Below are 13349 nucleotides of genomic sequence, written 5' to 3'. Positions count from 1 at the left end.
TGCGGTCGCGCCGTATCGATAAGTTCCCGTAACTCAAAACCGCGGTTCCAAGATTGTAAAACGCGCCTATTGATAATTAAACCATGTCCATTTACTCTATCATCATTCGCAGAGAATCACTGACAGTTAACATCAACAATACCGACGAAAAGATATATTAAAAAAAGAAGAAAAAAGAAAAAAAAAAGCTAGTATCAAAGCCAAATTTACCCCAACCCAGCTTGGCCATCAAAATACTCAGCCTGATCCTCCAAAAAGAAGGCAAAGCGAAACAAAACAAAACATGACGACCGAAGCAACAGCTTCACAACAAGACCAGCTGCAACAGCAGCAGCAGCAACGGCGGCAGCAGCAGCAGCAGCAGCAAAAACAGCAAGAGCAAGGTCCAAACGGATCACCGCCATTGCCGGCGCGCCACATGCCGCTGACCCCGGGGCCGCGGGCGTCGCGGTTCCAGGAGGTGCTGGACTCGAGCCTGTCGCATACGCTGGGCAAGATCAGCTGGGAGAACTTCGCGGCGTGCTACCCGACGGTGGCGGCGCAGGCGCCCGCCGTGCTGCGCGCGGTCCAGAAGCAGATGGTCGATCGGTTGGGTGCGCTTTGTAAGGTGAGTTTTTTTTTTCTTGTGAAAGAGAAGAGAAAAACCCCCTGCCCCCCTTCTTTTGAGTTGGAAACAACTAATTGATCACGTGTTCGCTACTACAGAAAGAATTCGAATCGGTGATGCAGACCCGGAATGTAGTAGCCAAGCTCAACGAGCTCGAGGGCCTGGTCATCGAGGCCGAGCGCAAGAGGGACGAGGCGGGAGTGGTGGGGGCCGAGGCGCCTGTTCCGTAAGTTTTATCTCCTCTCCACTTTGCCATCTTTTTTTTTTTTTTTTTTTTTTTTTTAATAAACGCATACCTCAACTCAGGTAGTTGGGTATATAAGTCACAATTGTGCTGTATTCTTTCACGTACGACCATAGGATCTGGAAAACTCGGGATCCCGTCCGCTCTCCCATAGATAAGCCAGATACCGCCAGATCAGTAGTTGGGTCGGTGACGACCAGCGAATCCCTGGTGTTGTACGTTTTTTGTTTTTTTGGGTCATATTTTGTTGTTTTTCTTTTTGATCACACTATTATTATCTGCCCACCTACCTTATTACCTACCCAATTTATCTTATCTACTAACTCCGAGGGGCGCATAAAAAAAAAGTCCGCACATGCTCCCGCCAGACGAGGTGCTAGCCGCGCACCTGGCGCCGCACCTGGCGCAGCAGCAGTCGCAGCTCAACGCCAAGCTGCAGACGGTGCAGGCGCACAACGCGAGGCTGTTCGCCGACATCCAGCGCCAGCGCGCCGAGATGCAGTCCCTCGTCGGCCTCCTCCTCAAGGTCATGGAAGACATCGACGACGCTAACGGCCAGATCGACGACGTCGCCGACGACCTCGCCCGCGAGATGCGCGCCGTCGAGGCTGAGATGGCGCGCGAGTCGTAGTTGCTTGGTACATAATGTTGCTTGGTTAGTACAGAGAGGTGTGTGCATACTGAGTAGGTACCTACCTACTTGGTACAATACATATACCTACGGTCGGGCGTTTTCGGCGTACCTACCTACATACATGTATGCTATGTACTAGCATAATGGTAAGGCTTTTGCTATGCCATCTACATACATACATACATACATACCTACATACCTACATACGAATCAACCAATACGTATTACATACATATATTACATGCCTATGTACATGCACACACACACACACACACACACACATCACACAGTCTTACTGTAATAATCTACATAGGAGACAGACAATCACTCTGATCTTCGTCTCATTCCGGAAAGCTGCATTGCGCCTCTCTGCAGCAGATACATACCTACATATGGAGGGCCGTCCTAATGTATGTACCTAGGTACTTATGTAGACGAACGAGATATTGTTGGATACATACATACATGTAACACATACTTATATGTATCGTTAGTATCCGGCCTCGGATCATCTGGGTATGTATGGATGGATGTAGGTACATAGGTACCTAGGTAAGACTGGTACATATGTAAGTAGGTGCCTGGCTAACTCAAGTACATAATTCTTATCCCACTAGATCTTAGCATACTTCTTGTGTAGACATGCACACCTATATATACTATATGTATGTATGTAGTGCCTAGTAGGTACTGGGCAGTATAGCATGTAGGTAGTATAATGTTGTTTGTAACAACAGTTTGTAACAACAGTCGGACACAAGGTAGGCCTGTGTAGTTTAGTATGTACCTACATTTTTGCACTGCTCGGCAGCTCGGATGATATCAGCATTGAACCTGAAGGGCCGTTGAATAGATTAGTATGATAGGATTACAATGGTACATAGGGTAAAGATGTTCAATGTTTATTGATCACGTAGACTTTGCCCGTATTGCACGACTGTACATGTACCTTTGGTCCTGGATTTCCCAATATCGCCCTTCCTTTTTCACTCCTTCCATGCATATGAGCGTTAACTTTTTCCAGCCGTCCCCGTCCATCAATGTACAAACCCCCCTTCCCCCCAAAACAAAGAGGCGGCATGAGCTAGGTAATGATGACCGTGATCGTGCAATGATATATGCTTGCTCAAATTAAACCCAGCCCCAAGACACCTCGAGAGATGTCTGCGTAGACTTGGGCTCAAACCGTAAACAGCCCATGTCTAAACTCCAACGAACCTTGCATTTGCCACTTCTGAGATGTGCTTGTCGAGAATTTCAGTCCCCAAAGAACTCCAAGTTCTTGAGGAATTCTGAGTCCCCAGACATCCAGCACCTACTCAACCTTGTAAACACCTGAGTCTTCAACGAGGCCCTTATGCGTTCGTAGGCTGAGCAGCACCTCTACCTCGAGGTGCGCCACCACCACTGCCACCGCCTCTACCACGACCCTGGCCTCCAAAACTGCCTCGTCCACCCTGGCTTCTGGATTGGCCATCGAAACCTCCACGTCCCGAGCGGTTTTGCATATTCCCTCGGCTGGTAGTGTAGTTGCTACCACCATAAGCACCTGCTTTAGGGCGTCGGGGCTCCACCACGATGTTCTCTCCGCTAACTACGTGTGGGTTAGCTGCCACAGCAGCCTGATATCCTGCCGGGGTAGCAAATTCGACAAAGGCGCAGTTCTACAATGTGTTAGTTGGATTATTGACGAGATCGATAAAACATATCTGGATAACTTACCTTTTGGCGGTTGATATCGAAGTAGACCAGCTCACCATGCTGTGCCAAAGCTGTCCTTAGATCCTCGTGCTTCACCTTCTCCGTGACATATTTGACATACCCCATGGTACCCTCCTTCTCAGTTTGGGTTCCCGAGATCGACTGGGGTCGGTTCTGCCGCTTCGAGTCGCTGCCAGCGGTTTGCCACTCCGTGGAAAATTCTTTGGCTGGCATGGTAACGGCAGAAGTGGCCTCGGAGCTTTGGGCTGGGGCAGATGACTGAGATGTGGCAGGCTGAGCAGACTGGGTAGCTTGTGAAGGGGCTGCAGGGGTAACTGCGGTAGCGGTAGGAACAGGAGGACGTGATTGCGTAGCGGGGGTAGGAGTTGGCGCCTTGGTTGTGAGAGGGAGTGCAGGTCGAGGGCCGGTACCGGCAGCGCCGGCAGCAGCGCGGCTAGCCCAAGTCATCGGCTTGGCTGGTTGAGCCGGAACTGGAGCTGCAGCTGCAACTGGCGCGGGAGGCTGTCGTGTCTGCGCCGGCGTCGGTGTTGGATCAGCAGGCTTCTCGGGCTCTTTAAGGTCTTCTTCGGCGAGTTCTTGGGTGGCAACTTCGGGATCTGGAATTGCCTCAGCCTCCGGCTTCTTAGCCGCCTCTGGGGCTGCAGTCGTTTCACCAGTGGTTGTCTCGGCTTGTACAACTCCATTGATAGGGGCAGTCTCTTTGGGGGTTGCGTCAACTTCCTCTAGCTTCTTGTCAATAACACCGGTATCGATCAATGCTGGCTTCTCGGGGTTCTCCTCTGGTTGCGCCTCTGGCTCTTCTACAGGCTCTGGGACGGCCTGAGTAGAAGGCTCTGCTTGCTCTTCCTGAACAGTCTCGACTGGCTCCTCTTCACTCTCCTCGTCTATGTACCGGAGGATATCATTCAAGACGAAATATCCAAACGGCTGTTGAGCAAGAACGAAAGTCTGAACGAATTTCTTCGGGTCGCCGGCCTTGTTGGAGGTCTCACCAATGACTTGGATGACAATGTTGTCGTAGGAAGCTTGAGAGTCGACATTGGAGACACGGACCTTGCAATCTTGGAAATCAAGTTGCTTGATGCGCTCTTGAATGTTCTAAACTAATGTCTTAGCGCAATTCAACAAGACTGGTGGCAACAACGATGCCGAAAAAGTAAATGGAAAAGAAAAACATACCTGTCTGCCAACAGAAACATTGGCGACTTCAGCCTCGAGGCCGTAGACGAACTGAGAGCGCTTTCCGTAGAACAGCTAGATAAATGATCAGCAAGTCTAGTTGTAGCAAAGGTGGGTTGCGATCAACTTACATGTAGCTTCTCTGGATTCTTGCTTAGGGTAGTGTAATATTGCTCAACGAAAAACCAGGCGACTTCATCCTTTCCAAGATTGTTGTTGGAGCTAGTGTTGCTCGCTTGGTCGGCAGAAGGGATGGCAGTAGAGGACGCGGCAGCAGTAGAGGATGATGAAAATTGGTCCAAGTGACCAACGTTACCGTTTGTCGCCATTTTTTGCGCTGGGTGGAAGGATATGTTGCGCGCCTAACCGGAGAGGAGAGATTTGTTAAAGAGCTCGACGATGAGGAATCCCTCAAGTATCAGATAACCTTCAGGTAAAAAGCTCTTCCAGCGAAAAAGAAGAAACAAAGAGAAAAAAAACCACTGCGGAGTTCACACGCGACTGGTGTAATACAAACTCAGTAATGCTCAGCGGCGCAATAGGTAAAGTTTGACTTTAGAAGAGCGTAATGTGTTAAGAGGGAACAAAGCAGAAGATGCTTTTGATCAGATTGGAGGGGAAAAAAGGACCAAATGATATTGAGGTTAGGTAGGTATTGAGAACCTTGGGAGGAAAAAAGAGGGGGGGGTAGAGATTTGATTTCGGGTGGCGTAATACCGTCAGTAGATAATCGTTAGGTGAGAAAATTGTGGGTGTGGATGTGAATGTGGGTTGCGGATGTGGATGTGGATGTAAATGTGAATGTGAATGTGGAAGTTGAAATGGATGATGGATGATGGATAAAATCGAAAAGAGGGAGGTTTATTAGACTTGGGGGTTTTTTGGTGGTGGTGGAGAATTTGTTTGGGTTGCCTAGGTAGGTACAATGAAGTATGAAGGTAGACAACGATTGATATGTATTTTATTTTTTTATCATTTGGAGATTTTTGATTTTTTTGATTTTTTGATTTTTCTTTTGTTTGGACAGGTTTGGAGAAGGTACTACCTAGTAGGTACCTAGGTACGAAACAACATTTGAACATTCAATGTTTGAACCTTAACGGGTGAATACGTCCAGACTCTACCTAGTGTTGCTGCAGTCGTGCTAGTGCATATAGTACCCTAGGTATGCACTATCCGTACTAGTTAGTGCCTAAGTTAAATATTACATAGTAGAGGACGCGATGCACGCTAAGATTATAGTACATAGTATGTATTTAGGACTAGTACTACTACTGCTACATATAAGTGCGATGTGGTATGGGGAACAAAGAGTAGAACGAGAGTAACGACAATGATGATGATGATGATGATAATAGTGGCATGCTGATTTTAGGAAGAAAATGTGGTACATTATGTAACTTGGAAATATGTACATATTCTAATCTTAAGTACGGTAGCAAAGAACAAACATCAGCTTCATTAATATGTTCAAATGTTGTTCGATCTAACTAACTTTTCTTTCTTTCTCTCACTATAGGCAGTAAGGCAGACAACGGGAGATCCGTCTACATACAAGTAACGCCGTATGTATAGTTATGTGTATGGTAGCATATGGAATTGTATATGGAATTGTGTATTGTACAATATGTACCTAGGGGCATACATTTGAAGTTCAAAGTTGCTATATTCAATGTTCATATATGATGTGGGTGGTTATCTAGTCGGATATTTTTCGGCGTTTTGTTTTTCTCCTCCCCCACCACATGATTGCCCCATATATTTACTCCGTACAATCATTAATATGCTGCCCCATCATTACACAAGCTAATTCATTCAACGTTGATTTAGACAATATTGAACATTTGAACTTCAAAGTTTGAACTTTAATAAGTAGGGTCCTGGGTTACAATAGGCCAGTGCGTGATGTCACTTTTAAAATCGAAGTTATGAGGTATTGTGTGCCAGTGGCTGACCCCCCATCTGCCCTCTGATAAACATTTTGGTACAATTCATAGATTAGATTTAGAACCTTCTAAAAAACAACTTCTTTACTCGATTGACAGTACCTTGGGTATGTAAGTTCATACATATTGCACACGGCATACATGGATGTAGCATATAGTATATACAAATAACAAACATCTGAATATGTCCTGTTATTGCCACTGGCATATACTTTACCGCCTATATCCATACTTTGTTATCGGCGCGGTTCTTGTCGAGATAATCATACATCTCATCATAGTTTTTACACACGTGCTTCGCATCCCAACCATCACTTCCATCAAACCCAGCCGGGAAGCTAGTCTGTTCGCCTTCAAGCGCAACATCCCCACAGCACATGATTCCTTGTCGCAGATAGTCAAAGCAGTGCGTTAGATGCCATGGCGTCTCACTGGGAACCCGGCTAGTGTCTGATGTGAGTGCTGAGTAAGCCTCGGCGATAGCATACTGTTGAGCATTAGTAAAGTTGAAGTTGAGGTTGAAGCAGAAGATAAAAGGCGCAGAGAAGTAGTATAAGTACCAGGCAGTGTAACTGATGCGTCATCGATGATGTGACGACAAAGTCGTTCGGGTATGGATCTAACCGTGTCGGTAGATTGTCATAGTCTTCGGGGTTTTTGATCTTGAGATAGCCGAGACCCTCTGGCGCTGGTTAGTACGTGTTTGTGCTTGCCATCGTAGTATCGACCACTTCTATGCTATGGTAGGAGTCTGCTATGTAGGTAGGTATATTGTATGACTTACTTGGCACGAGACCTAGCCACTTCTGTCGAGTCTCGTCCGTAAAGAACTCTGACGTATTTTCTGGGACAAAGCCTGGGTCGGGGGAGAAAGTTGTGATCTTTTGCGAGAACTCAGGCGCGAACCCCGTAATGTCACCTGCCCCTTCAAAGTAGTGCTTCCGCCCGTGGCTTGGTCCATCTAGAAGTAAAACGATAATGACCATCAATAAGAATGTGTTTCCAAGCCACCAGTACTCCTTGAGGATGGCGAGGAGCCCGCTCTTCCTTTCCCCCCTTTGCTCTCCATCCATTCCCGAATCGTGTAAGTAATCCTTCTCGTTCAGATCTAGCGCCTCTAAGTCCACGTCTGTGCTGCTGCTCGAGTCGTCGTGATCCGATTCTTCATGCACAGTACTGAGAGTCTGGTATTCGTCTTTCTGTCTCCGGCTATCTCTCATTATGTCACTTGGTACTCTGCTTCTCGTAGTATATTTTATACTATATATATATATATATATATATTTGGCTCGTTGAAGAATCCTAGCGAATGATTTTGGTACCTGACCTGCAGAATGAATTGAATGAATGATTAAGAGTAGTTTCGATGAAATAATGGGATTCCGGCCCAGGAGTGTGGAAATGAAAGAAAAATGGCGTAAAAGCCGATGCAGTAAGAAGTGAAGACTGTTAGGTGATAAAAATGGAAAGAATTGGGATGAAGACAAGATGAGTTAACAAAAGCAAATACTAGGTTAACCTAGGTATGTAGCACCTATCGCTCCTGTCATCACGTTATCATGCTATCCTACATATGTACATATATTCTGCGACCCCAAGTGTCTCGCGATGTTTCATGTTGCGAGCCATAACTCAGGTACCCTAACCTACAACTAGGTATACTAAAACATAGTTACCTAGGTACATAGAAACAACGCCTGTTAACCATGCAACCAAATGACGTATCGCGTTAGTGTCTCCGTTTCAATCGGCAGCATTGTATTTGAATCTCTTAATGCATCTACTAGGTATAGAAAGGTAAGGGATATTGTGTTATGTAATACAATCATTGATTCTTCATGATAGTACTGCCATGTGCATATAAAAGGCAGCACGGTAATCCCATCCACCATTCAATGTTGTATTTAAATCAAAGACCAGCGTTTTTCTAAAAGTAATGAACTTTATAATCTAAAAAGAAGGAAGCAAGAACAATCCCTTATACCTTCTCTTTGTATATAATACCACCTCCTTATTAATGATAATGCGTGCCCCTTGCCCGTCAACCACATGACGTTCAACTTATTTAGGTATATAAGTTGAACTAGTTGTTCTGGAGCCCCAGTGAAATATATGTTGGATATATACCTACATGTTACCTTTTCAGAGAGTAACACTTCAACTTCAGTTAACAGTATCAACTCAACTATCCAGGATACCTACCTAAGTATGAATACCTCGAGCAATATGGACATCCCAAGCAATAGGATGAGTCTCCATGACTTCCCAGTGGAACTCGTTCGACAGATAGGAAGCGATATAAACTCGATGTCTCAGTTATTCAAATTTAGATCGACCTGCAGGTACGCCCGCGATGCTATCAATGAGTTCGATATTTGTACAAAAGATACAAAATTCCATATGAAATGTTTGGCAGAGCCTTATAGACGGCAACGCAACCACCGAAAATATGACATCTTCAAAAGGATTGATAGAATGGTCACGATTATAGAGCATCGCATTGATCAGCCCTTCATCGGGGAAGAGGATGATGAGTGGGATTGGATGGCTAGCATGAACACTTCTTGCTATGGTGATAATCGGACGCCACTCTTCCCAGTCATGCCAGTACCATACCTTATCCATGCAATCGCAGGTGGAAAGGATATTGCCGAGATCAATAGGTGTATCAGCGCATATCAGAAAGTATTTCCCGCTGGACTTCATGGTGAGTGGTCTTGGAGGGCGATGGCTCCAAACTTCATCTATACTACTTCATACTTTTATGATCGCAATACAATAAGACAGGATATTTCCGATTGGAAACATTTTATAAGGTCAATAATCCTGGATGATGTCTCGTCACCAATGGTTGTAGCCGTCGCCAAGGGAAGACTTGACGTTGTACAGGCACTTGTAAAGTGTGGAGTTAACATGAGAGGCAGAGATGATCGCGCACCATTTAAGTGTCATTTCACACTTAGTTCGGTCCCAGATCATATTGAAAACCAAATGATAATTGACGGATGGCGGAACGATAACGCATTTCGTATAGCCTGCAGTAACAAACGAGAAGATGTAGCACTGTATATGATTTCCAACGGACTCGAAGTACGATGGGCTGATATATTGGTACGTACATGATCTATCATCTCTAGACTTGTCTATCCTTGCCCCCATTAGAGGTTCTTTTTCTTGAGGGAGATTGCTAATCCGTATTGTTATAGGCTGCCATTGAATTCGGATGCTTTGAAGTTTTCGAGACTTTATTAGATCACCCGGTTTTCAACACGCATCATCGCCTATCTATCATCACCCATGCACTTCACTGGGCTGGTGATAACAAAATCGCGGACTATACGATGATCGATCGCCTCTTGAAGCTTGTGACCGAGCCTTACTTTGATAAAATACTGTGGCTAAGTTCTAAAATTAGGGATGGGACATTGGGGGGTATTCCAAAGGGACAACTGACGTATCTTTTCAACATGTGGATGAAGTCAAAACACCCCGTCGCAGGGGCCCGCGAAATTGGTCTCGACGCTTGCTCTAAAGCAAAGCATCTCGATATTGTTAAAGTCATGTTCTTACAGCCTTCGATTATATCTGACTTGTTAACAGAGCAGGAAGGAGCACAAAAAGACATGATTAAGACGAGTATCCTCCATGGCTGCTACGAAGCCGTGCGATTCTATTCGAGCGTGCGCCCTGCACTTACGTTAAAAATGGCTATTCGACAAGAGAGCCTATACGGTTCTAAATCCAGGCCTGTGCCGATGGTTGATTTTATTCTTGATAACTGTAGTGTCTCGCCAACCCCCGATCTCTTTGACGGCCAGCTCAAGAACCCACTGCATTTCGCATTGGCCACGGAAACACCCTGCAAGTATAGGATTCTTCGTAGTCTGCTCCTCCGTGGTGCTGACTATACGAATGTTCCGCGAAAGCTCAAGGACAAGCTATACAAAGAACATGACGATATATGGCTAAGAGTCGAGCCTAACCCCCCCTTAGAAACGCCACCGGATCTCTCTATATTTGAAGAGTTTCCTGAAATCCCTTCAATCGAAAAATATAACAACAGATCCTACGCAATGGCTTATCTCATCATGGGCAAGGAATATTTGGATGAAAAGAGAAAAGAACGGGATTTGAACGGGGGAACCGGAAGATCCTACACAATCTTTAATGGCTACCTAACAGGTGGTGATTCCGAACCTGATGAAGCAGAAGAAGAAGAAGAAGAAGAAGAATATCTAATAGATATACAACTTCAGTAGATAGTAGATAGTATCTAGCATTTGCTCGAACAACTGTCAGTATCTGTTCACCAATTTTACTTGTATGCCATCTAATATTGCAATATATGCTTGTAATAAAGACGTGCAATACGATCCTAATATGCTCATGCATCTTGGTAACTAGGTAGGTACGTAACTATTCCTGCGACCTAAACCCTCCGCGAGTATCGGGAGCATGTCTAGATTGATGTCTTCACATACACGCAAGTGCCATCTTATGAGTCCTTATGCACCGCACCATTAGGTTCCCAACCAGGGGGTGCAAGTTCCACGCCATCCGGGACGAAGCCAGGGGCAACTAAAGTACGTTAGCTACGTCGTTCCGATATACCCTCAGAGAGAAGAAGGAAAATGAGCCCCCCCCTCTTCTTAAGACATATAAAAAAATAAAAAAGGGGGTTTTAGTTCTTACCGGTAGTTCCGACCAATGTCCACCTCCCGCTCGACAAAGCGCTTTGCCACGTGCCCTTCGGGATCACTACCTGGGGTTGTTGATTGCTGAACACATCTGGGCCTAGTACCTTATTGACGGTTGGGGTGCCATCGTTATTTGACAGCGATAGCGTCAGCGGTGCGCCGGCATAGTAGTGCCAAACCTCGACGGTATCAACCTTGTGCCAGTACGAGGACCCTACGGCGCCCTCGAGCAAATAGTAAATCAGGGTGCTAGCGGACCGAGTGCTGTTGCTTCCGGTCCACGTGACTGTGTCTGGGTCCTCGAACGTCTGTACGTAGTATCCCTTTTCATCGTTGGGAATGAGGTTGAGCTGCTTGACAACTTCCTGGGCACTGCGCTGATCAATTGCGGTTGGTGGGTAAGCTCGGCCTAGGTTTGCGGCATGGGTTCCAATTGAACTTCCCATCAAGAAGAGTAGGCCTAGACACTCTGGAATCGAAGAAAAGCAGCGCATTGTTCCTGTCCTTGATTGCAATGAGCGATAGTAGCGTGTGAAATGAATTTGTGTGGGATAGGTAAAGAGGGTTATCAGACGTGCTCCTGGAGGTGAAGTCCGATGAAGGCGTGAGGTATATTCCTCACATTATTAATTACTAAAGAAGTTAGGCATCGTGGATTGGATGGGGTGGATAGATCGGATACCGAGATTTATAATTCCAAGTAGAAAATACTAACCTAGTGCTTACCTGGAGTCTTGACTCCTAGTCTTGACCCCTATGTACGTAGGTGGTCCCCCGTCGGTAGTTATCAATCGTATTCATAGCTTACTTTATTCATAAATGGAAAATGGTATTATATTTGGTGATTCTCAATCGCTCTCCATAATCGCCACGGGAGCTTCCAACTACTCCTTACCATAAAAGGGTCAAAGTTCTGTGCTTCAAGCCTCTCCAGGTAATCACCAGCTGGTATGCCTTCTAGTAGCACCTTGAATCCTCGGCGCAATTCCCTTTTAGTATCGTCTTCTCCGGAAGCTAACGATGGGTATTCGTGCTGCTCTTCGCCATGATGCTCGTAATCATGACCAGGGCTATGTCCCGCGTGAAGATTTTTTAACATTTCCCTTGCCGTTATGATGTGATCATGAGCGCGCGTGGCAACCTGGAAGACGGCATCTTGAAATCCTTGAGCGCGTGGGCCTTGTTTATAGACATCCTCTTCTTTAAGGCCGGCTTCTGTCATGACGTCTATTGGTAGTAATAAGACTGGGTTTCTACCACTACCCACATTGGCTCCCCCAGGGGATCTCACCGGCGGAGATCGAGCGGCCAAGACGGGAATACCTCGCAGAATGGCTACTATACCACACGCCTTGCCAATGTGACTGGCCAAATGATCCATATGCATAGACTGAATCGGAATTGCCGCTAAGTTTGAATACATGAGAGTGGAATAGGTGTTTTCTGCGTATTCCTCTAATGAAGCTAGACTAGTAAAAGGTCGGTTGTCCATGTGCTTCTCCCGGGTGTTGAGCAGACGTAGCAGCCAGAACTTGATAGAATTCGGAGCACCGCCTCGTTCGGTAAGTTCTGAGATGGCCTTGTGGAGTAGAACCATAATGGGCTCTTTTGGAGGTTTGCCGTTAAAAGTGCTGTTTATAGCATCTCGCCAAAATTGTATTCGCATTTGGCCAATTGTTGGATTTGACACAAGCTCTGGGAGTCGTACCAGCTCCAGATTGAAAGCGCGCAAGGCGTCATAAACATCCTGCCTAGGTCTGGGCAGTAGGTTCCGTATTAAATAAGCTTCATAATCCGACTGTCTATTGTGGTTATTTTTTTTTAGTTATTTGGCGTGAAAGAGTGGTATGTAACGAATGAGGATTCAAAAGGATTCAATCTCTACCTCAACTGTGTAGCGCAATACTCGCGCGCTTTGTCTACTTCGGCTTCGGTGGCAAGATGCCTTGATGAGGATCGGAACAAATCTCTAGGCCATCGAAGGCCTCGACGTGCTTGAACCACACGATACATATGAGATTGATGGAACCTTGGAAGTTATATAGAATAATCCATGGTATTGATACCTAGTATAATATAGGAATATGCCTATGTAGTACTTAGCAGCTAACCTTAGTTATTGAAGAAACAATAAGAATCGATACATGATGAAATATGAAAATATTTTGAATTGCATTTGCACCAATGGTTCGGTATCGATATGTAATTTTCAAGCTTCAAGCTTCCACTAACTAAGCATTAAAATGATATCACACTACTAGGTACTAGGTACACACTAGTGACACTACTACTCGTAGTTACATGGATGTTTTAATTGAAA

General features: G+C 45.6%; 6 protein-coding genes across 6 annotated transcripts; 2 read left to right on the top strand and 4 right to left on the bottom strand.

Annotated features, from left to right (window-relative positions):
- Positions 1-81: 81 nt before the first annotated feature.
- On the top strand, positions 82-2135 carry GGS25DRAFT_117898 (Nnf1-domain-containing protein). Its single transcript, XM_049256097.1, has 4 exons — positions 82-607; positions 706-833; positions 1200-1631; positions 1908-2135. The coding sequence occupies exons 1-3, from the start codon at positions 284-286 to the stop codon at positions 1480-1482; spliced, it is 735 nt and encodes a 244-aa protein (XP_049119964.1). The 5' UTR covers positions 82-283; the 3' UTR covers positions 1483-1631; positions 1908-2135.
- Positions 2136-2730: 595 nt separating this feature from the next.
- On the bottom strand, positions 2731-4910 carry GGS25DRAFT_117871 (uncharacterized protein). The gene is made up of 4 exons (XM_049256096.1): positions 4518-4910; positions 4387-4461; positions 3208-4305; positions 2731-3149 (listed from the first exon to the last, which is right to left on the bottom strand). The coding sequence occupies exons 1-4, from the start codon at positions 4713-4715 to the stop codon at positions 2841-2843; spliced, it is 1680 nt and encodes a 559-aa protein (XP_049119963.1). The 5' UTR covers positions 4716-4910; the 3' UTR covers positions 2731-2840.
- Positions 4911-6228: 1318 nt separating this feature from the next.
- Positions 6229-7932, bottom strand: GGS25DRAFT_117844 (uncharacterized protein). Its single transcript, XM_049256095.1, has 3 exons — positions 7117-7932; positions 6893-7014; positions 6229-6819 (listed from the first exon to the last, which is right to left on the bottom strand). Exons 1-3 carry the CDS (start codon positions 7550-7552, stop codon positions 6553-6555), a joined length of 825 nt encoding a protein of 274 aa, XP_049119962.1. The 5' UTR covers positions 7553-7932; the 3' UTR covers positions 6229-6552.
- A 302-nt stretch (positions 7933-8234) lies between these two features.
- GGS25DRAFT_475203 (uncharacterized protein) lies at positions 8235-10838 on the top strand. The gene is made up of 3 exons (XM_049259689.1): positions 8235-9443; positions 9539-10605; positions 10814-10838. Exons 1-2 carry the CDS (start codon positions 8445-8447, stop codon positions 10589-10591), a joined length of 2052 nt encoding a protein of 683 aa, XP_049119961.1. The 5' UTR covers positions 8235-8444; the 3' UTR covers positions 10592-10605; positions 10814-10838.
- On the bottom strand, positions 10710-11692 carry GGS25DRAFT_117768 (cupin superfamily protein). Its single transcript, XM_049256093.1, has 2 exons — positions 11025-11692; positions 10710-10910 (listed from the first exon to the last, which is right to left on the bottom strand). The coding sequence occupies exons 1-2, from the start codon at positions 11521-11523 to the stop codon at positions 10828-10830; spliced, it is 582 nt and encodes a 193-aa protein (XP_049119960.1). The 5' UTR covers positions 11524-11692; the 3' UTR covers positions 10710-10827.
- GGS25DRAFT_117771 (Squalene/phytoene synthase) lies at positions 11646-13213 on the bottom strand. The gene is made up of 4 exons (XM_049256094.1): positions 13174-13213; positions 12915-13117; positions 11756-12831; positions 11646-11662 (listed from the first exon to the last, which is right to left on the bottom strand). The coding sequence occupies exons 2-3, from the start codon at positions 13040-13042 to the stop codon at positions 11862-11864; spliced, it is 1098 nt and encodes a 365-aa protein (XP_049119959.1). The 5' UTR covers positions 13043-13117; positions 13174-13213; the 3' UTR covers positions 11646-11662; positions 11756-11861.
- Between the last annotated feature and the right edge of the window lie 136 nt (positions 13214-13349).

Source organism: Hypoxylon fragiforme (genome assembly GCF_022984875.1).
Source record: "Hypoxylon fragiforme strain CBS 206.31 chromosome Unknown GGS25scaffold_2, whole genome shotgun sequence".
NCBI classification, from domain to species: Eukaryota; Fungi; Ascomycota; class Sordariomycetes; order Xylariales; family Hypoxylaceae; genus Hypoxylon; species Hypoxylon fragiforme.
Note: the sequence above shows the minus strand (reverse complement) of the source record. Positions and strands in the feature narration are given on the sequence as shown.